The 23,110-nt window shown below is 35.6% G+C and overlaps 3 protein-coding genes across 3 annotated transcripts; 2 read left to right on the forward strand and 1 right to left on the reverse strand.

Annotated features, from left to right (window-relative positions):
• The first annotated feature begins 3,739 nt into the window (after positions 1-3,739).
• LOC107822689 (protease Do-like 1, chloroplastic) lies at positions 3,740-8,574 on the forward strand. The gene is made up of 8 exons (XM_016649248.2): positions 3,740-4,217; positions 4,749-4,871; positions 5,392-5,563; positions 6,435-6,472; positions 7,086-7,284; positions 7,501-7,653; positions 7,858-7,992; positions 8,372-8,574. Exons 1-8 carry the CDS (start codon positions 3,820-3,822, stop codon positions 8,447-8,449), a joined length of 1,296 nt encoding a protein of 431 aa, XP_016504734.1. The 5' UTR covers positions 3,740-3,819; the 3' UTR covers positions 8,450-8,574.
• Positions 8,575-9,126: 552 nt separating this feature from the next.
• On the reverse strand, positions 9,127-12,692 carry LOC107822688 (protein KINESIN LIGHT CHAIN-RELATED 2). The gene is made up of 3 exons (XM_016649247.2): positions 12,424-12,692; positions 9,772-11,717; positions 9,127-9,592 (listed from the first exon to the last, which is right to left on the reverse strand). The coding sequence occupies exons 2-3, from the start codon at positions 11,697-11,699 to the stop codon at positions 9,370-9,372; spliced, it is 2,151 nt and encodes a 716-aa protein (XP_016504733.1). The 5' UTR covers positions 11,700-11,717; positions 12,424-12,692; the 3' UTR covers positions 9,127-9,369.
• Positions 12,693-22,440: 9,748 nt separating this feature from the next.
• On the forward strand, positions 22,441-23,094 carry LOC142171978 (uncharacterized). Its single transcript, XM_075235717.1, has one exon. The coding sequence runs from the start codon at positions 22,441-22,443 to the stop codon at positions 23,092-23,094; it is 654 nt and encodes a 217-aa protein (XP_075091818.1).
• Positions 23,095-23,110: the final 16 nt, after the last annotated feature.

The following is a 23,110-nucleotide window of genomic DNA, read 5'->3' on the forward strand; positions in this document are numbered from 1 at the left end:
AGGAGAGTGTTTTGTTTTAAGCTTGGAACAGGTTGGTTAGTCGTGTTTATTTGTGACAATGATTGCTTAGAGATTTGGGGAAGATATGTTGTATGGTTACTCGGTTGTGCTTGCCAATGAACTCTTTTCTTTGATATGTTATGCTGCTTTAGTACTTGTTGGTTTTATGCAATATAGTCAGAATATTTTGCTTTATTCATCACTTGTTTCTGAGTGTTCCCCTGATCCTTTGACTGTTAGATTGGATGCTCTTCTTTCTGCAATTGCAAGGTGTGCTCTGTGAAGTTGCCTTCACATTGAGTTTGTTGCGATGATCCACTCAAAATATTCTTGCCCTTTGATTGTTGATTCTTCTTCTTATTGTTTCTCTGTACTGTCCATTGATCATTGCTTACTTCTTTAGTAGATGTACCCAAGACCTGAACCTCCTCATTTCTTTTCATAGCTTGATCCTGGGCTTCTTCATCCCTTTTCTTATTTCTGCAGGAAGATATATCATTACCTTGCATAGAACAATATTGGCAGTATGAGGGATCACCTTCATATTCTATGTCTAACCAATATCCATCCTCCTCGTTAGTGCCTAATCTCTTGAACCCCACCCAAATTTGATCTTGTTTGGGTTTTAAGAGATCAATTTCAACTTTAAGCTTGGCCATATTTCCTCTAGACTTAGAATAAGTGGCCATGTCTGGTGCCATAGCAATGCCAACAGAACTAACCATTCTTGAAATAATATCCCGTCTAAAAAGATGCCATGGAAGTTGATGAATTAGGATCCAGACCAGAGCAATTGAGGTTTCACATTCAGGGACAAAGTCAGGAGTCCATTTAATAATTTTCATAATATATGGACCGAGGCTAATGAAGGGTTTAAAGCAGATATGGTAGAAATCAGATTCATTGGTAAAGTCAATGTATACTTGGCTAGGATCATAATAGGCTATTTTGACAGCATATTTAAGGGGAATATGACTGATAAACAATTTTCTAACTCCTTCCATGCTAGGTTTTCCTCTGATAAACTTTTCTACTATTGTGAACTTGCAATCCTCAACTAGATTAATAAAATAATCTTCAGCAGAGAAGCAAGCAGTAGGCTTACCCATATGAGTGCCATGATTAATTTCAACTAATTGTTTACCCTTTGAATTATTGGACAGTTGAGACACAGGCTGTGAAGGATGGTTTTGAGACTGCATCAGTGGTGGTGGTACAATCAAATTCTTTTGAACCTTGGGTGCTTCTTGCTGGTGCTGTGAATTGTTGGCTAAATTTTGAAAATTTTGAATTGAGCTTTCAAGATGAAGCACATCTTGGGGTTGGAGAGTAGAGATCGTATTTTTGCTAGGATGAGAGGGGGATGATTGATATGTGGGGTTTGTTTGGATTGCTATCGGAAGGGTTGAAGTTTAGGGATTGAAAGTCGTTGATGGTGGAGCTATTGTGGCTGAAGGGTTCAGAGGGTTAGATGTTAAATTTTGATTGGCTATTTGGGGCGGTGGGTCAGGTGGGGCTGGCGGTGAAACTGGTTTAGGAAGATCTGTTGATTGCATCACTACCAAATTTTTTGGTGGAACAGGTTTAGGAAGAAAGTGACATCCCTCTTATCTTGTTTCTCTCCTTTACATAGACTCTCCTATCAAATAAAAGTGAAAAAGTTGATTAACAATGCAAACAAAAGTGTTATTACACAGCACAAAGAAAGGAGTTTCTCTTTGGTCTAGTAGATGTTAACCACTTTGTATTACTGTAATAAACAATAAAAAATTATTAAACTTTTTGAAATAGAAAAAGAAACAGAAAGTTAGTAGAACCAGTTGCACAAAATAAATTTCTAAAAAACAATATTGGAATAAATCGAGCCCACTGAATGTACAGTGTGTCCTTAAGGAAATTATTCCCCTCAAGTACCCGAGATGTTGGAATATTATCCTCCCAGGATAGAATGATTTAACTCACCAGCGTATTGGTACCAAAAACTCCGGTGAACTTCGATCCCAGGATAGAACGATTTAACTCACCAGCGTATTGGTACCAAAAACTCAGGTGAACTTCGAACCACTCAATGGTCGCAAAACACACTGGAAAGCCGAAGCCGAACGAGCAACGACGACGGCGCAAGGCTTGCTTTCTTCTTAACTCTTTAAGAGCTAGAAGAAGAGCAATTGTATATATATCCATCAAAAACTTTTTCTTCCTCTAATATGGGACAATATCCCTTTGCCAAGGAGGGAAACTCAAATATTTCATTTTCTCTCCATTTCCCATTCACCCTCTTTAAGCTACACAATCAAAGATGAATTCATACATTAGTAGCTAAAATTTTCAATATAATTTACAAATAATTTAGGTTTTTTTTTAGTTTGATACTTGAGATATTTAACGTACAGAATACATGGTACCTTTTCCCTTTCTCCTTATTGGGATCAATAATATAAATAACTAAAAAAACTTTACTAGTTATATATACAAGATGCAAGAGATCTAGGCGATACCTGTTGATGATACGAAGAAAATAAAAAATATCTTGCAGTGCCTATCGCATTCATGTTTTATACAAGATGTTACACACTTTCATAATATTACCATATTAACCTTCTATATCTTGCTTTACCATGCTCCACTGTTACATTTTGTTTTTAAAGAATACGTACAAAAATAAAAAAAATACTAGAAATAATGTTAGCCGAAAAGCTTTTGGTATGCCTTGTATAGGAACTGGGAACAAAGCCAAAGCCTCCTTTAGGGATGGCCATTTAATCAACTTAGTCGACGGGTTTGGTTTTAAGTATGTTTGGTCGTATTGTTCGATCGACTGAGCTTAATTTCCACCAGAAATAATAAGTTAGATTATTGTTCTTAATGTGTGCCTACTATATCGAGCAACTTTACTCAAAATGTAACATATAATGGGTAATCCAAGCACTTTCGGAAATTTCACGAATATCCAACTTTTAATTGGGATCCTTGCGCAAAATTTTGCAATGCCATATTTTACTTTCATATAGCTTTCCCTGATATTTCATAAAGTTTAACTGAAATAGATATACACTTGACCTTTGACTAAAAAATGTGACATGTGCTAGGTGCCTAGCATATTCGTCATTTATTTTTTCTAGCCGATGTACTTGGAAAAAAAAATCAGAAATAGACTGATTTATAATTGCTAATTGAAAATTAGTCATAATTTCAAAACTAATTAAATTTTAGCTATTTTTCATATAAAATTCAAACAAAAATATCCTTAAAAATTCGGAAATATTGTAGCATAATATGTTGGAGTTCGAATTTTACATATGAAATTCCAGCATAATGTACTAGAGTTCCAACATAACATACTGGAAGTTCCACGATCTAGCATATTATGTTGGAACTTTCCGAATTTCACTTAGGATAATTTTATCCAATCTTCGCATAAAATTTAGTGGTTATTTTTCAATGACTTTGCAAATACTATGCTATTTTGACTTCTACACTAGTATATAAATATTATACCTAGATTATTTATATATTATACATCAATCATTGGGTGGACGACTATTTAGGTTAATTTTTCTTTTTAACTTACGGTTGCTCACGATGTCTAAGATTGTGCCATCTGGACTACGGACTAGTGTAGAACGTTTCATGGGCTTAATCAAACTCATAATACGACTCTGCTCAAAGGAGCCCACTAAGGTGCAGCGTTACCCCTGTGGTAGAGCATACACGTGAGCAAAAGTCACGTTTTGAACGTAGATCACATATTAGATAGTGCCCGAACCGAATAACCAATTAAATCGGGCAAGTCAGCACTGAGCAGTTGTCTTCTTAGCAATGGCTGCATCTTCGCACTCCTTAGCTTCTTCTTCTTTCTTCTCCCGAAGTCGGAAATTTTCCGGCTCAGCTCTAACTCCTCGATTTTCACTTCCTAAATCTCTACTTTGCCGGAAAATCCCTGGTTTCGCCGGTGGTATTATCGCTACTCAACGGTGCTACTCTAATTGTGACCCTTCCGATGACCAGTCCAACTCCGGAAAGAAACTTCTGGAAACTATTTTTGTGGCTTGTACCTCCGTTGCCTTGTCTTTCTCTCTATTTCTGACCGATGTTGACCCTGCCTCGGCTTTTGTAGTCACATCACCGCGGAAATTGCAGACCGATGAACTTGCTACTGTTCGCCTCTTCCGGGAGAATACGCCTTCTGTTGTCTACATTACAAATCTCGCTTCCAGGTGAACTAGCTGTGAGGATGATCCTTTTTGCTTTATGTTATATATAAATTGAACATTGGTTTAAGAGCATGAGTAACTTATTTAGATGTGAGAAAATTGTAAAATAGCTCTATGGATAGGCTCACTGGGATTGTGCAATTAGAGTAAGATCAAGATGTGCTGTCTTTACACTGAATCATTAATTTACATTTTCTGTCTACTTCTCTATATGATAATATTGTAAAATTAGCTACATTCTAAACTACTAAGAGGAAATACTGATGAATTCTCTAAGGATTTAAGTAGAATATACTGACAGTGTAATAAATATTTAACACCTTCACTGCAATTTAAACTAAATTCTGATTCAATTAACAATTCAACTTTTTCCATAACTTAGTCGTACCGTAAGACTAACTTAGAAATGAATTATTAAACCTTGAACTAATAATATTATATGTGATAGTCCGTTACATGTATTCCTGTAGTAGTTGACTTTCAGCTTTATTTTTCGGATTTGATTAATTGTGGAGACCAACTATGATATTATAGGCAAGACATGTTCACACTAGATGTATTTGAGGTGCCTCAAGGGTCCGGATCAGGATTCGTCTGGGATAAGGACGGTCATATTGTCACCAATTATCATGTGATTCGAGGTGCCTCTGATCTCAGGTTGGTTAAAGTGGAAATACATCCCCTTGTGCCTTTCTTTTTTAATAACTTTTGAGTTCATTTCTGCGTCTGCACGAAGGGTTTCAGTGCCAAGTTCCAATATACTATCTGATTGACCTTATACTAACATAATTTTACAACTTTGCATATGTGTTTTTTATGCTGCAAAACATTTCCTTCCCCCGCACCCAAGGGAAAAATATTTTATACTCTACACTTTATATAAATGCAGTTGTTTCTGTAACTACTTTCATTTACGGGTAATGGTGTATGCAAAATTGCCTACAGTGCTGTATAAAGAGGGACAATAAAATATGCATTTATATTGACAATTTACTGCATGGAGAATCAGGAAAATTGCATCTTTTTTTTTTCATGATATGAATTTGGTTGGATTTGGTGTGTCTCTTAGTTTTTTAATTTCTTTACAGCTACAATGTTGATTACTCATTTTTGCGGCTACATGTTTCCTTTCTTCATGATCTATTTTTTGGAACTGACATAATTTAGTCTTGCTCAGAGTGACTCTTGCTGATCAGACTACTTATGATGCAAAAGTTGTTGGATTTGACCAAGATAAAGATGTTGCTGTGCTGAAAATTGATGCGCCGAAAGACAAGATGAGACCTATACCAATTGGCGTGTCTGCAGACTTGCTTGTTGGTCAGAAAGTATTTGCTATTGGAAATCCGGTATGTCAGAAATATAAACCTGCTAGAGAATTCTACTCTCATAACGATGCCTCTTTCATTTGGATTGTTGTCCCTTTTCTAAACCTACTCTGAGCCAGTCTACAATCAGTCTCTGATCTCTGCTTTCGAGGAAATAAAATTTGTGCAAAAAAAAGAAAGCCAACTACTAGACAGTATAACTTACTTCAGTTACTGTGTCAAATGTTTGCTCAATAGCCCTCCTTTTTCTCTAGCTTAAGAATCATCTCTTCTTCCACACATTTATCAGCTTGCTAATATTTTGAACTGTTCCTTTTTCCCTAAGTTTAGAGCGTAATGACCTTTTCCACTGTAGTCTACTGATCCTATTTCCGCCAAGAACTGGCGGTGACTTAGCATTGGTTTGCCAAGTAAAGACTAGTCTCTTAATTAGTTTCCACGAGCATTTATGTGGATAGGATAGAGAAATATAACCCTAAGAGCTTTTGAATAGAGGAGAAATCTTTCATTCAACCGTTGGTTCATTCTCATATCTAATAGTGTGCTCAGGATATTCCTTGGTATGCATATTTCTGAAGAGAGGGACAAATCATTCTTTGAACTTTATCTTTTAATTTTGTTACTTTCTGTTGTTTTTTAAAATTGATGTGTCCGTAATAACTTCCTATGCCTTTTAGTGCCTATACTCTAGCTAAAAGTACTCATTAAGGGTCCTAGCATAAATCTTGACTTACTTGTTGCAACTCTCTAGTTGCAAAGGGTGTATGTTTCTCGTACTTACAACCTCCTTATGCACATAGTATTATAAAAACAATATATTTAGTTATTTACTTTGTCTCAAATTTCTTCTGGAATCACATGATGACTCTTCTTTGATGTAATATCATTGCAGTTTGGACTTGATCATACACTCACCACTGGAGTCATCAGGTATTTAGGCATTTCTTTTTATGGTGCACAAGTTCCTAATATTCAGATATTCCAATGATGCTAATCAGGTTTTGTCGGAGAGAGGAAATAAAATAAATGAACTTGGGCCACTCATAGTCTTGGTAAAAAGGCTTGTTCCATCATGACTAATGAGGGGAAGGACGTAAAACGGAAGAAATCATATAAAATCAAGTAGAGAATTTTGATTTATCTTCTCCATTTAATTTAACTGAAAAACTAGCTTTTTGATGTTAGTAATTTTCTTGATCTCTATTACTTCTCTCTTCTTTGTGATCCACAATGGAAAATAAAATGCGTGAAGTGTATTCATTCTAAGAATACTTCTCAATTTTTTTTGTTTCCATGAGGTCCACTGAGTTTTTTTTTAATGAAATGTGGAGATGAAGGAGATTGTTAAAGGAGAGGTTAGCTGGTCGTCACTGCCTAGTACCCTTGCATCCATAAAAGGCCAAGAACCAAATATCTTTATTAACAATATCTCCGGCTATAAGGAAATACATGAAAAAGAAAGTATTGGAGATGGATTACCTTTATGTTGTGTATCATACTTTTTCTTTTATATGACTAATTAACTTATATTTGTTTTTTCTAGTGGCCTGAGGAGAGAAATTAATTCTGCAGCTACTGGCCGTCCAATCCAGGATGTTATTCAGACAGACGCAGCAATTAATCCCGGTAACAGCGGAGGACCACTTCTAGACAGTTCAGGAAATCTTATTGGAATAAATACTGCTATATACTCTCCTTCTGGTGCATCATCTGGTGTTGGATTTTCAATTCCAGTTGATACTGTAAGTTGCTGCTTGTCATACAAAAAATTTATTTTTTGTCATGTTAAATGAAGCTTTTAGGACAAGTATTGCACTTCTGCATACTTCCCCAAATAAAACAAAATGACTTGGTACTTCCTGCAGTGCAGAAAACAATCTTTGCTTCTACTAGCAGCCTAGCAGGTGCTATTATTTTCTTTTCTGAAAAATTATTGATTATGATTCTTACCAATTCAGGTTAGTGGGATTGTTGATCAATTGGTAAAGTTTGGGAAAGTCACAAGGCCAATTTTGGGCATAAAATTCGCACCTGATCAGTCTGTTGAGCAACTGGGAGTCAGTGGAGTACTTGTCTTGGATGCTCCTCCAAATGGTCCAGCGGGCAAAGCGGTATGTTATTATCAGTATTTTTCCCCTTACCATCCCTTAGCAGTCTCTCCTTCCTTTTATGTAGTACAATCTTCATCAGTTTCCTCCTGTTACTTCACTAGAGCAAGTTTGCTTCATGTGGATCTTTTAACAAGCGAGTTGCTTAAATTTGTGACTAACATGATAAGTAACTGAATATGAACTGGTTAAATCTTGCAATTGCAGGGTCTTCTACCTACTAAACGTGATGCCTATGGAAGACTAGTTTTAGGTGATATAATTACATCTATAAATGGAAAGAAGGTCTCTAATGGCACCGACTTGTACAGAATTCTTGACCAGTGCAAAGTGGGAGAAAAGGTAATTCCATACTTCTATTATGAAACTGTGCATCTTTATCATTGGCTCAGAATTCATATTGACTGTAGGGCGTATCTCCAGTTCTCAAAACTTCGACTTTAAGATGAAAGTAGTTAGGGTATATTCAGAAAGGCACCTTTGCCTGCATAGAACTTTGTTAAGCGATTGTTCTGCTTTTCTTTTTTCTATTTTTTTTTGTTTTCCAACTTTGAATGATACTATTTCGGACCATGACAGTGATATCATTCACAGTCAGCTTATATCCATTAGCATTTCTGTTTATGAGTTTTCGTAAAATGATTTGAAGGTATGTGAAATGTGAAACTACTTTTCTGGGAATAGTAAAAAGCTTTTTGCTTATGGCTGTTGTCATGCACAGGTGATTGTGGAAGTGCTACGTGGGGATCAAAAGGAGAAGATCCCTGTACTTTTGGAACCGAAGCCTGAGGAATCGTAGTGGCTTGAGTGGGATAAGATTATAGGTGGATATGCATTTCTTGATGAACATGCCAATATTATTGTTGTGTATCAAATGTCCCACAATATTGAATGGTGTATATAAAAAAGCTATTTTTCTGACTATCGCCCCCAATCCAAAATGTATAAACTCTGGATTTCTTGGGCAGCCCGGTGCACTAAGCTCCCACTATGCGCGGGGTCCGGGGAAGGGCCGGACCACAAGGGTCTATTGTATTGCAAGAGGTTATTTCCACGGCTTGAACCCGTGAACTCCTGGTCACATGACATCAACTTTACCAGTTACGTCAAGGCTAATTGTATTTAGTAGGTAAAATGGTGGTCCACATTAGTCTTGATGACTGAACTACATCAATCTGGTAAAATTCACCGTCCTAAATTAGATGAAAATGACTTGCTAGAAAGTCATTTAGTTACTTAAAGCATAAACTGGTTTGCCTTGCAAGTTTCTTAAAACTAATAAACAGCTTGATGTAACAACAGAAGGATTGCGAAAGTCTACCATTACTCTATTAGCATTCAAGATACACAAAGAACAACTTGATAAAGAAACTAACTTTGACAAGGAAAATTGAAAACTATAGTCTACCATTATTCTATTAACATTCAAGATACACACAGAAGAAATTGATAAAGAAACGACTCCTAACAAAGAAATTGAAAACTAGTCTACCATTTATATTAACATTCAAGATACACAGAAGAACAAATTGATAAAGAAACTTTATCAAATCTGACAACGAAAAGTGAAAACTTTACATAATTTCTACTCCAAATCGTATACCACAAGTTGAGGATCTCTATTCCCTCTTTGCCCAGCTAAGGCAATTTTATTTTCCTAATTTGTCTTACCCAAATATACAAAAAGAATGCCCAAGGTGACCACAAAGACCTGTTATTTCATCTTTCTAGTACATTGATCTCTTGATTCTTAAGTAAAATATGAGACATGGTACCAAGAAGTGTTTCCAGGGATTTGGATTTTCTGCTCCTCACTTTTCCTGATTCTTTTAATAACTCAGTTAGTCTCCTTTTCTCATCATCCACATCAGGATTTGCTGTCCCCAATTTCTCCTCCCTCATTCCAACCACAAATTCTAATATCTCAATTGCATCATCCGTCCTGCAAAAAATTAATGACAAGTTATATTTTCCGACGAAGAAAAAATACAAACACTATAATATTGGACTGAGATAAACTTAGATGGAACAACATGATCAGTGATGATTCATATAATTGACCCTAGCTTGCTCGGATTTGAGGCACAATTATGATGTTGTAAGAAAAAAATATCAAATTACCTGCCCATTGCATCATAAGTGCCAGCAAGATTGCTATAGATCCCCAATGTATCTGCATGATACGGTCCACATTCAGTCTCTAAGATTATCCTTGCTTCTTCAAATAAGTCCGCAGCCTCGTTAATTGCATAAAGTTGTACACAGGCAAGTCCCATTTGGTTTAAAGCAATACCGAAAATTGCAGACTTCTTCTCCCCAATATCCCTGAATTTTGATACTGCATTTTTCAGGGAATCATAAGAATCCATATATTTCCCCAGAATATAGTACAAGACCCCAATCTGAGCTTCAATTCCCGCGATAATGCTCTGTTGTCCTGGTGCATTTCCATATACTTTTATCGCCTTCTGAAGTAACTTGAGCGCCTGATCAGGTTCGTTCATTGATTCATAGATCACAGATACATCAACAAGGCCGCTTGCAATCTCTTCTGGAGAGCTTCCAGGGACGGCCTTAGTATAAATTCGAAGTGCATTTTCACAGTATGATTTGGATTCCCTGAATTTTCCTATCTTATTGTACAAATCAGCCAAACGTACATAGACAGAAGCAATTAAGGGATGGTTCTCTCCTTTGGTAGACTTGAACATAGTAAGAGCTTTTTGGTAAGCACAAATAGCCTCATCATATCGTGCCATAGATAAATATGCATCGCCAATGTTGCAGTCGAGTGAAGCTACATCAGCTTCCTGTCCATTGGCTGCCATTGCCATGCTTGCTAAAACATAATGCTCAAGAGCAGACTCGTAATCTCCCTTCGAATCGTAGATAAGTCCCAATAGTCTCCGGTCAGCAGCTTCTTCAGGAGAGGCAGAAGAATTATTCTCCTTATGAATATCAAGAGCCATTTGACACAGTTTTTCAGCCTCATTAAATTGCATAGCTTGAACATGGGCTTCAGCTACATACCTACAAGTCTCACCAAATCTTGTGTCTTTCTCTCCGAGAACTTGTCTTTGAATTTCCAGGCCAGCAGTATAACACAGTATCGAATTCTCTATCTGTCCGAGCATTGCATATGTATCACCTAATTGCATGCACCCTGCAAATTTTGCAAGTGCATGATTTTGTCCCACATCCAAGTCGGGAACTTCAATTGATCGCTCCAAAAGCGGAATTGCCTCACTGTACTTCCCTAATCGACAGTTTAAAGCTGCTACAACGTGCAAACACATAACAAACTCTAAACTGCTCTTTCCCTTTGAAGAACTCTCAAATGATTTCATAGCTCGAAGGGCTAGTTCAAGAGCTTTTTGAAGATTGTCCCCGGTTGAAATCATGTCCCTTGCTTGTTTAAGTAGATATGGTCCTAAGTATCCTGCCTTGGACGGATCCTCAGTTCCATTCTGAAAGTTCGCTCCTGCTAAAGGCGATGCTACATTCAGCTTTTTCGAATTTGCCAACTTTTTAGGAGAAGGCTTTTCATTAAAAGACTTGCTCCTTGATCTTGGTGGCTTGCTAGATATTTGAGAATCATTTTGCAATGGAGAAAACTTCTTTCCCTTAGCAGACCAAACAGGCTTAGGACTTGCAGGAAATATTTTATTAATCTTTCCAAATTTCTCATCATTTTGTCCTTTGTCTTCCTCAGAAACCTCTTTCTTATTCTCCAATTCACCAAAATCTACCCCTGCAAGATACCTTAACTCAGAGTCAATTCTTGATTCCTCACCATAAGATAGAAAGCTTCGTCTCGAAGGTGAATAATCAGAGCTTTGCATTTCATACACATTATTGTATAGTTGCTCAATTGAAGTGTCAACAGCCCCATTCATATCCAAATCAATTGAATCAGTTTCGCGACTGTGCGTACTCAACGGACTTCTAGGAGAACCCTGATAAAAAAATTCTCTGTGATGTATAAAATGACCATTTGGTTCTTTATGATTGTCATCTAGAATTGATCCATCCATGACAAATTCCGGCATTAGAAACACCTGTTCCTTCTACAGACAAAAAACAGAAGGGAAGTTGAATTTTGTTAAGTAACAGAATAACTTAGATAATCATAGTAACAGCTGTTCCTTCTACAGACAAAAACAGAAGGGAAGTATGATTTTTTTTTTTTTTAATAGAACATCCTATACAATCTTAAGTTAGTGTGAGGAATGAATCATGAAGAAACCTTGACTCTAAAGTTTAAACAGCAAACCAAGAATTAAATAATACTTCAAAGTGGGTACTTCATTTCCTCAATGAAACAGTATTTAAATAGGGAGTTTAATTTATTATAAAATTAAATAACTCTGCTCCTACTTGTTAATTAATTACTCCTTTCCCTGTTTCAAACGTAAGAATGTTCAATGCACTTGGGAATTCTCGAGATCATATCTACAATCCTTAATACTCACCATGAAATTGTGAAATTTTTCCTGATCACTCATTCATGAAAACACAAGAGGATACAACAGGAACAGAGAAAGAGATTATATTTGATCACACAATGAAAAAAAAAAATCAAACAAAAGAGAGAATGAAGCAAAAATACACCATTGAAGATGGCTTTTAATTCGAATATAATACGGAATAACATTTATTTATATAAAATAAAGGCGTAAGCATGGAATAGAAGTTGGAATTGAATATAAAAAAAAATGATTTGAAAATAAAAAGGCATATTCAAGGCAATGAAACAGGAAAAAAACCGCGTACCTTAGTTTGGGTTCAGAGACAAATGCAGAGAGAAACTAGAGAGACAACAAATTATAAGGATGTTATATACTAACGTAATTGTGTTGTGATATAAATCTATAGGGTTAATGAAAGTTGGTGATTTTGAGAAACTTGAGATGGGAGTTAAGATAATTGAGAAGGCAGAAAAATGTAAATGAAAACGGAAATAAATAAATGTTAAGGCAATAGAGGTTGGAATGTTGAAGAATGAAGATGACTTATCATCTGCCAACCATTTTCCCCTTTCCTTTCAACCGCCCAATTCTTTTTGATCGTTTTTAAATTTATTATTATTTCTAATTTCTAATTTCTAATTTATGAGTTTTCCAGTTTGTGCTTCGCTGTGACTTTGTCATACATGGCGCCATTAACGGCTTTTCAACTCCAACGACTTCACCCCGAATAGTCAAAAACTCCTCTTTTGCTTGGACTTTATATTTGTATTTAAAAATATATATAAATATTTACGTATATATTAGGAAATACTCTTCATCTGTATAAATATTTAGTTGTTAATCCAGTAACTAAAACGTACTATGAATTCGACGGCAAGTTCAGAACTCTTAAATTTCAAATCATGACTCCAACTACCCTTCATATATATATATATATATATATATATATATATATATATATATATATATATATATATATATATATATATATATATATATATACATAAACAAAGACTTAACCTTATATAAATAGTGCAATTTTATGTCGAAATGGAGTTTCCAATAAATTGCTATAATAAGTTAAACCATTACATTAGTTTTTGCACTATCAGTGTATAGTAATTAGACTTTATTCTTTATTACCTATCCATGTTTATAAAAGGCACATATAATTATATTTTAGATGACCCGGAAAAATATATATTGGCACAAAAATTCCCAAGAAGATAATCACATGGAGCAACCATTGAAGGGGAAGTACATTTATTCCTTTCACATCTTCCCACGTGTCAAGCTGCTTATTACGTGGCATCAGATAAGTGGTCCCATCGAGTCCACGGTGGAAGGAGAGGGACCAATCCATAATGTAATCAATTTGCGCTATGGTGTGTCGTTAATTGTAAAGGGGGCTTGTTCTGCTTCTTCGTTTTTTTTTTGTTTTTTTTTTATGTTTTTTATTTTCAAAGAATTATTTTTTCAGTTGGTCCATAATTTTATGGTTTTATTAAAAAGAGTAGTTATTTTGTTTTCTTTTCAAAAACACGTTTTACTTTAAATTTAGCATGTCTGATTAGATTAGAATGTTCTCTTAACTTCATTACATTAAGTTTGGAGAATTTTAGCTGGACACAAATTGCATTGTCCTTTCTTCTTGAAATAGAATTTACCATTGTGCTACCACACAATACTAAGATCAAGCTTACATTGTTTAATCTGTCTTTGTTTTTATTAAATTCTTTCTCTGTTTTGATTAGTATTTCCAAAAGATATAAATAAAATTTCTTTCAAATATTATTTTAATTAGAAATCACATGCCATACCTTGTAGTTACACATGCATCAAATGTGCATCGGAAGTCAAAACTGGATTTACCTATAAACTTTTAAATAACTAGATTTAAAATGTGTCATCCTCTAAAAGAGCTGGCAATATCTGGTTTATCTTATTGTTCTGTGTTTCTTTATTTCTATCTTTGGGTGTTCATTCCCAAGATAAAAGTATAATACTTTTGGTTTCGTAGGAACTAAACCAATTTCCATCCTTTACATTTTACGAGCAACTAACACATAAAATTAACTTGAGATAAAGGGCGTAAATTGAAAAAAATTAAGGTTCTTGTTTCAAGAAGTGGTCATAGAAACCAATCAAAAAAATCTGTCTATTCATAAGCATCAGACATCTATACTTCCACCAAATGAGTGTTTTACCTTTTATCTTGGTTTTAAAATTTAAATTTGACAAGTTTAACTTTATGTTCTATTTAGTAAAACTTAAATTTTTTGGTATTTTTTACATACACGCATATATTTCGTATAATAAATATTAAGTTCTGTTGAACCTGTTAATCAAATACTACATATGGCACTGGATATATTAATTCAACAAGGAATTTCAATAATACTAACTTTATAATGTTGCATACCAGAAAGGTGTAATTTCAATGAGAACTTTTTTCAATTGTTTTATATTTGTTGTCTGTTCTACTTACATTGATGCTCTTTTTCCTACAATTTAAGAAGACGAGACCAATTTTCTTCATAAGTATATTTCCCTGAGATTGAGGGAATGATTGAAAGTAATAAGTGGTACAAAGGATACTGATTATTATGCATTTACTACTGTGCAATGTACTATATGCGATAATTTGATCCATCCAACATATTTCAAACTCAATAAATAATTGTAGTACTAACTTTTGGTTCTGAATTATGATGATATCTACCTTTTCATCATTTGCTGTCTCTGTATAAGTCAATTAACTGGGACTTCTTTGTATGATATTATTTCTCATATAGTTTCCAGCTACCAGAATTAATTAACGTCATTAAGTAGTATTAGATTAAAGTGAAATGACAAAAGTAGTTCAGTGGAATTATAATTAGTCCGTCACGGTCACCTTGGAAATTATAATAATATATGGGTCCTCACAAATTATATTCAGACAATTTTAATCATTTGGTTACATTCTCTATCATATCTTCCAATATCCTTTGTTTTTGTCATATAACCATAGTACAATATATTGATGGTGCAACCTCCTGCAGGGTGGGTGGTAAGCCCATGGGCCCACACCTTCCTTTCCAAATCCAAAGCATGTACACGACTTAATTCTAGTCCAAGTTAATACACTTGAATATTGAAGACAAAGCTCTGGCAAAATAGAAGACAAAAGACTTAAACTACATACTCCCATCTTTGGACAAGTTTTTATATAGATAATATATTTATAGTAAGCTGTGTGTTGATTATTAGTATTAAAATGCTGGCTAAAAGCCAAATTAGTTCAGTGAGATTATTATAGCAGACCTATGTACATACTCATGAATTTGTCTTTCCTTTAGAATAATTGAATACCGACAAGCTTTACCATTCCAGTTTTTCGGCGTTGGACCTAAGTGAAGCTTAGCCCTTAGGCAGTGTTATTGGATCTGTATTGCTATAATAAATAATGAAACAATAAACTTTTTAAACTAGAAAATAGAAATAGAATGTTAGCAACAACATAATATTGAAATAATATTTGAAACTAATTTCCGAATAAATCGAGCCCACTGAATACACAGTATGTCCTTAAGAAAATCTCCCTCAAGTACTCGAGGTGCTGAAATATTATCCTCCCAGGATAGAACGATTTAACTTACCAGTGTATTGGTACCAAAAACTCTGATGAACTTCGAACCATTCAATGGTTGTAAAACACACTGAAAAATTTTGTGCAGAAGAAGAAGAAGAAAAAGAACATAAAATTTTCGTAAGGAAAGATTATGGGATCAAGGCATATTTATAGCCATTTTCTGGCACTATTTCTGAAAAGGTTTGCCACCTTTCAGAAACAACCATGGCTGTTGGAACAAGTGGGAACATTTCTCGTTTGAAATATTTTGGGAAAAATGATTTAAAATAATTTGGGAAAGAAACGTACCGGGTCGCGTCGCGAGTCCTGGGTTATTCCGGGTTGAATTTTCGTTAATTAATTAATTAAATAATTGAAAGAAATTTTGTCCAAAATAATTAATCAATCAATCTTTGACCAAATCCGAAGCCGAAGCCGAGCGAGTGACGACGACGGCAATACGAGACTTACTTTTTTCCAACCCATTTAACACCAAGAGAAATTCTTTCTCAATATAAGCACATTTACTTTTCTTTCCACCACCAATGAGGGACACTTGCTCTTTCCAAAGCAAAAGGGAGCTCATTTTCCCTCCACTTTCTTCCCTCCATTTCCCATTCACCAATCTTTTAATCCCAATAATCCCCCACATGAATGGGAAATGGCTATAAGACAAAGGAATGCACAGACGAGTGTGTGATTTACATGCAAGGATTAATTGCATCTGGATAAGTAGGTTTCCCTTTGAACTTTCCGTAGTGAACTTATATCAGATATACTCGGTCAATCGGTAGATTTGATATCTTTGAACCGCCGAGCTTTTTTGTATACCTAGACAACATAAGTCACACAATCAACCCTTAATCATCTATGGTTCTCACGGTTGTGTTCGTTTTAGCCATGAACACCGCCTGGTTTCATGAGTGTTTAGAGAATGGGTCTTTACTTTCATTCCCCTTGAAGCGGCTTAAACTTCACACTCACATAGGTGATTTCTAAACGTGTAATCCTATAGACACATTAGGTCATTTCCTTCTAGACTTAGCAAATCATTAAAAAGTTTTAAGCTTTATTGACTCATCAAAAAGCCTTAATGCTTTACTCTGATTTCTCAACATTGTCTTCATCACGAGAATAGGTTGAGTTATTTGACAATGTTGAACCGTCATTCGTAACTTTATTTGATCTCTTTAAACCTAGATCTTGAGATCTCCAGTCTGCTAGGTAGAGTTACCGCCATTGTCATGACCCAATTCCATTATAGGTCGTGATGGCATCCAACACCATTGTTAGGCAAGCCAACACTCATCAACTAGTGATTTCCTGTTCGGGTAAACATACTTAAGTGGGTAACATTTCTACATTTGTTAAAAATACTTAGAAATTTATCAATGTGACAAAATTAAACGGAAGCAACGAGTACAAACCGTAATCATGTAAATAATAACAAAATCATAAGTCTACTAATGTGTATGCCAAGACCTGGTGTCACAAGTATGTGGGCAATCTAGTAGAATATACAAAAGAATACTAGCCAACTGTCTAAAAGGAAATAGACAGAAAAAAATAAAGCATAAGAGAGACTCCAGCTGCTGCAGAACGGCTCGGAAGGCAGCTCACCGTGACATCTCGAGAAAGGGATCAAATCTACGTGCCAGACTGGTAACCAGATGCACCTGCCTCAGGTCCTGTACAATTAAATACAGAAGTGTAGCGAGAGTACATAAATAATATGTACCCAGTAAGTATCTAGTCTAACCCCGAAGAAGTAGTGACGAGGGGTTGACTCCGACACTTACTAGGGCCAATAACATGACAATATGAGATTCTAATTAAGCATGATATACATCAATAAGACTCAGAACAAGAAATAATTGAATAAGTCTTCACCATATTTAAGAACTTAAATCACTTCCTTCCTTTAAAACATAGGATCACACAAACAACGAATTAATACCAATTATGAAAGGAACTTCCAGTTTTACTATCACACACGAATACCACCGAGGACGTTCGGCCCGATCCAACATAAATATAAACTGTGCACTGCCGAGGGTCGAACGGTGTGAACCATAGATGCATCTATTACCCCGCTCGCGAATCATACATGTGACGCGGTCAAATATAAATTTATCAATAAATCATAACCCTTTCTTGATTCTTTTTCCTTTTTTAAAAAATAAAGACAATTTAACTTGAAGCCTTCAAATCCTTAAAAATCCTCAACCTAGTTCAATGTGGTACAATTAACAAAGATAACCAAATAACGGTCTCCACAAGCATGGTGTAAACCTAAAACTACCCGGACATAAACAAGAATAGTAGCTACGTACGGACTCTCGTCACTTCGTGCGTACGTAGCCCCCCACAAATAATAACACATATTAATTAAGTTCACTTATGTGGTATGTTCCCTCTTACAAGTTTAGAAAAGAGACTTACCTTGTCTCGAAACCTACTTCCAAATTAAAGAATGCGCTAAAACCTCCAAATTTGATGCCAAACGACTTGGAACTAGTCAAACATTACATCAATCGATCAATCTATGCTCAAAATTAGTATCTCCACTATTAAAGTGATTACCTAACACAAATTGCAAGATTCCCAAAATTTACCCTCGGGCCCACACGCCCGGATTTCGGAAATCTTTGAAGAAAGTTGTTATCCATAGCCTTAGGAACATAAACATATGATTTTTACTAAGTTCTATAACCATTTTCGTGGTAAAATCCTATTTTTTTATTTATCAAACCCTAGGTTTTTCATCTAAACCCATGATTTCTACCATATTTTTATGTAAATATCTACCCATAGTCTATGTATTAAACTCACATTAAGTAGAAATCACTTACCTCACAAGGCTAGGTTGAAATCCCCTCCTTAAATGATCTCTAATCGCCCAAGAGTGAAATAAATGGCCCCAAAAATGCCTAAGTCCCGATTTTAAACTTACTGCCCAGTTGCCCGCCTTTATCGCGAATGTGAAAGCAAACGGTTCAAGCCCCTAAGACAACTCATCGCGAACGCGAACGCGAGTCGCCTCACGCGAACGTGAAGGTCACAGGTCCCAGACCTTTATGAACATAGACAAGCAATCGCGAACGCGTAGCACAAAATTCCCCAGCCCCTAATTCGTTCTACGCGAACGCGAGAGTCCTTCCGCGTTCGCGAAGAAGGAAACCAGAACTGGAACTTTCTGGTTTTTCACACTTAGCTCCGAGGGGTCCGAAACTCACCTGAGCCCTTCAGGACCCCATCCAAAGGCACCAACAAGTCTGAAAACATGATACAGACTTGGTCGAACTCTCGAAATGCGAAAATCAACAACAGAACTAAGAATCGCACCCCAAAATCAATTGAATCAAACTTAAGAACTTCAAGTTCTTTAGTTTACTTTCAATGCGCCGAAACGTACTTAATCTACTCGGAATAATACCAAATTTTGCGTGCAAGTCTTAAATAACATTACAGAACTATTCCCAGTCTCAAAATTCCATTTGGACCTCGATAACACCAAAATCCGCTCCAAACCAAATTTAATTTTTTTTTAAAACCTTCAAGAACCAACTTTCACTATTAGGAGCCGAAATGCTCCTGGGTCATCCAAAATCCGATCCGAACATATGCCCAAGTCCGAAATCCTCATACAAACCTATTGGAATCTCTAAATCCCGATTCCGAGATCGTTTACTAAAAATATTGACCGAAGTCAAACTTGGCCTTTTAAAATAACCTTAAGGAACTAAGTGTTCCGATTTTAACCCGAACCTTTCCAAATCCCGAACTAACCATCCCCACAAGTCATGAAACAGTAAAAGCACGTACGTAAAGTTTTATTTAGGGGAACATGGTTTTAGAAAATAAAATAATCGGTCGGTTCGTTACAGCCATGATGACTTGTCGTAGGCCTTAATCCCATTCTCTTCGATGATCTTTTAACTGCCTCTCTAGATAGGCCTTTTGTATGTCGATCTGACACGTTATCTCTTGACTTTACGTAGTCAATCGTGATAACACCACTAGAGAGTAGTTGTCTAACGGTATTGTGTCTCCGTCAAATATGACAAGATTTTCCGTTATACATAACGCTCCCTGCCCTGCCTGTGCCGTTTGACTATCACAATGTATACATATAGGTGCCAAAGATTTGGGCCGAAATGGAATATCTTCCAAGAAATTCCGGAGTCATTCAGCTTCTTCATCGGCCTTGTCTAAAGCTATGAATTCAGATTCCAATGTAGATTAGGCGATGCACGTTTATTTGGATGATTTTAAAGACACTGCTCCACCCCCAATTGTGAAAACATATCCACTCGTGGATTTAACTTCAGATGATCCGGTGATCCAGTTTGCCTCACTATATCCCTCGATCAATACTTGTTATAATGCAAAGCATAATTTTGGGTATGTTTCAAATACCCCAAAACTCGTTTCATTGCCATTCAATGTATTTGATTGGGATTACTTGTAAACCAACTCAGTTTGCTAATAGCACATGATATATCTGGTCGCGTACAATTCATGATATACATCAAACTTCCAAATACTCTGGCATAGTCCAGTTGTGAATCACTTTCACTTTTATTCTTTTGAAGTGCATAATTCATGTCAATTGGAGTGTTGGCAATCTTGAAATCCAAATACTTGAACTTGTCAAGTACTTTTTCAATGCAGTGAGAATGTGATAATGCTAGACCTTGTGGAGTCTTGTGAATTCTAATTCCTAAGATCACATCAGCAACTCCTAAGTTTTTCATGTCGAATTTGCTAGCGAACATGCGTTTTGTAGCATTTATATCTGCAATATTTTTCCTCATTATCAACATGTTATCAACATATAAACAAACAATGACTTCATAACCAGGAGTGTTTTTAATGTAAAGACATTTGTCACACTCGTTGATTTTAAACCCACTTGCTAACATTGTTTGGTCAAATTTGGCATGCCATTGTTTGGGTGCTTGTTTAAGTCCATAAAGTGACTTAACCAATTTGCACATTTTCTTTTCTTTACCCGAAACCACTAAACCCTCAAGTTGTTCCATGTAAATCTCTTCATCCAATTCTCCATTTAAGAAAGTTGTTTTAACATCCATTTGATGGATTTCAAGACCATACACGGCCGCCAATGCCACTAACACCCTAATAGATATTATCCTCGTTACTAGCGAGTAAGTGTCAAAGTAATCAAGGACTTCCTTTTGTCTATAACCTTTGACAACAAGTCTTGCCTTATATTTATCAATAGTGCCATCCAGGGGCGGACCTACGTTTGGGAGTGGGGGGGTCAACGGAACCCGTTGGCCTCGACAAAAATATTGTATATATATTATATATATATCTGTTAATACAGGGAGGACCCCTTTAAATATTTAAAGCGCCCCCCTAAGTCACAAAGGCCGGACAGAAGAGATGGTTTGTGGAAGTGCTTAGCAGCCTTCTTTTGCCTCTGGACCCAGGTTCGAATCTGGGGTCCTACATTCCATATTATTTAATTTTTACTTTTTAACTTAAGACTTAAATAGCTTAATATTTTTTTAACCCCCTCAAAGATCCGAAAACAAACCCTCTTTTTTCTCCAAGAAACAAACCTTCTCAACTTCTCTGCCTCCCTTCAACTTCAACCTTCTTTTCAGTTCTTCACTTCTTTGCATCCCTTTGAAGTTCGAATCCCACTCTTCTTCAAATCTTTGATTAGTTGAGTAAGTTTTTCTTTTTTTTACAAATATTATTTTTTTAATTTTTGTGATTTTAACCTAGATTGTTTATGAGTTATGACTTATGAACAGATTTACTTTCTTCCCCATTCAAAATATCCCTTTTCACTAACACCATCAAATGCAAATTCAAATAGTAGCAAGCATTTAAGTTGAACAAATAATTGATGAGTAAAGTGCTCATGTAGTCCTGTAAATTTCTCTTTTTATTAGCTTAATTTTCTGGAGTTCTTTAATATAGTAGATAATGCTTGCAAGTTTTGCAAGAAACTTGTATTCGAATTTCAAGGATACTTCTTTTAGTTTTTGAATTCATTACTGTTCTTTTAGTTTTTGAATTCATTGTTTGAGCAGACAACAATTATGGTGATTGGTGCACATTTACATGATGTTAAATCTTTAGTTGGTGTGTTAATTCTTTTATCTTAATAAATTAATTTCATAGGTATTTGAAGATATTTTGCTAATGCTATTTGAAATATTGTTTCAGTGAAGTGGATGATTTGAAACCAAGCTGTATTTAAATTTCAAGGATACCTTTCACAAATTGGTAAGTGTTCCTTCTATCTTTAAGATAATAATAATAATAATACAGTTATGAGTTATGACTTATAATAAAATATAGTGGTGTGATTCCCTTATTAGAAATATTATATTTGCTTTTGTTCGTGATAGAATGAGTGTGATTTCCCTATTAAAATATTGTTTTGCTTGGCATTGTTGCTTTGTAGGAAGTTTTGTTGATGTGAATTGAGATGGACATATTTTTGACGAGGTTTAATTCTTCTCAACCAAGTTCTAGTTTTAGAGACAATTCTTCCCATCTTGTAGAGGAGTTTGATATGAAATCACTTAATCCTGACCCCGGAGAGAGAATACCCATTCATAGATATAGCTCCAGAATACGGGATGAAGTGAGAAGACACTACATCCAAAGAGGGCCTTGCCAACCAGTTTATCACAAATTTTCTAAAACTTTATTTGGAAAAAAATGCGCCAATTTAGTCCAGGTTGGTTTAAAGATTCACATTCTAGATGGTTAGAGTATAGTGTGAAGAAAGATGCCGCATTTTGTTTATGTTGTTATTTATTCAAAAATGATTACGTTCATAGTAGCACAAGTGACTCTTTCACAAAAATCGGCTTTAAGGCTTGGAATAAAGGACCCGAAAGACTTGGTCTACATGTTGGTGAAGTAAATAGCCTCCACCATAAGTGTTTCAACAAAATGCTAGACTTGTCAAATCAATCTCAATCAATTCAAGCTGCTTTTGAAAAGCAATCTGAGAAACAAAAGAGTGAATATCGAATTCGTTTAAATGCCTCAATCGATGTTGCAAGGTTTCTCTTAGACTTTGGGTTGTCTTTTCGAGGTCACGATGAAAGTGAATCTTCAAAAAACAAAGGCTTTTTTATAGGGCTTTTGGAATGGCTTGGAAATAGGCTTCCAGATGTAGATAGAGTTATATTAAAACATGCTCCAAAAAATGATATGATGACTTCGCCAAAAATTCAAAAGGATATTGCGAGTGCTTGTGCACAAGAGACCGTGAAAGCTATAATTGATGACCTAGATGGAGATTATTTTGGGATATTAGTTGATGAGTCCAAGGATATTTCACACCTGATGAGTTTGGTAAATTGAAGCTTCGAGATCTTAG

This window comes from Nicotiana tabacum, chromosome 17, assembly GCF_000715075.1.
Source record: "Nicotiana tabacum cultivar K326 chromosome 17, ASM71507v2, whole genome shotgun sequence".
NCBI lineage: Eukaryota > Viridiplantae > Streptophyta > Magnoliopsida > Solanales > Solanaceae > Nicotiana > Nicotiana tabacum.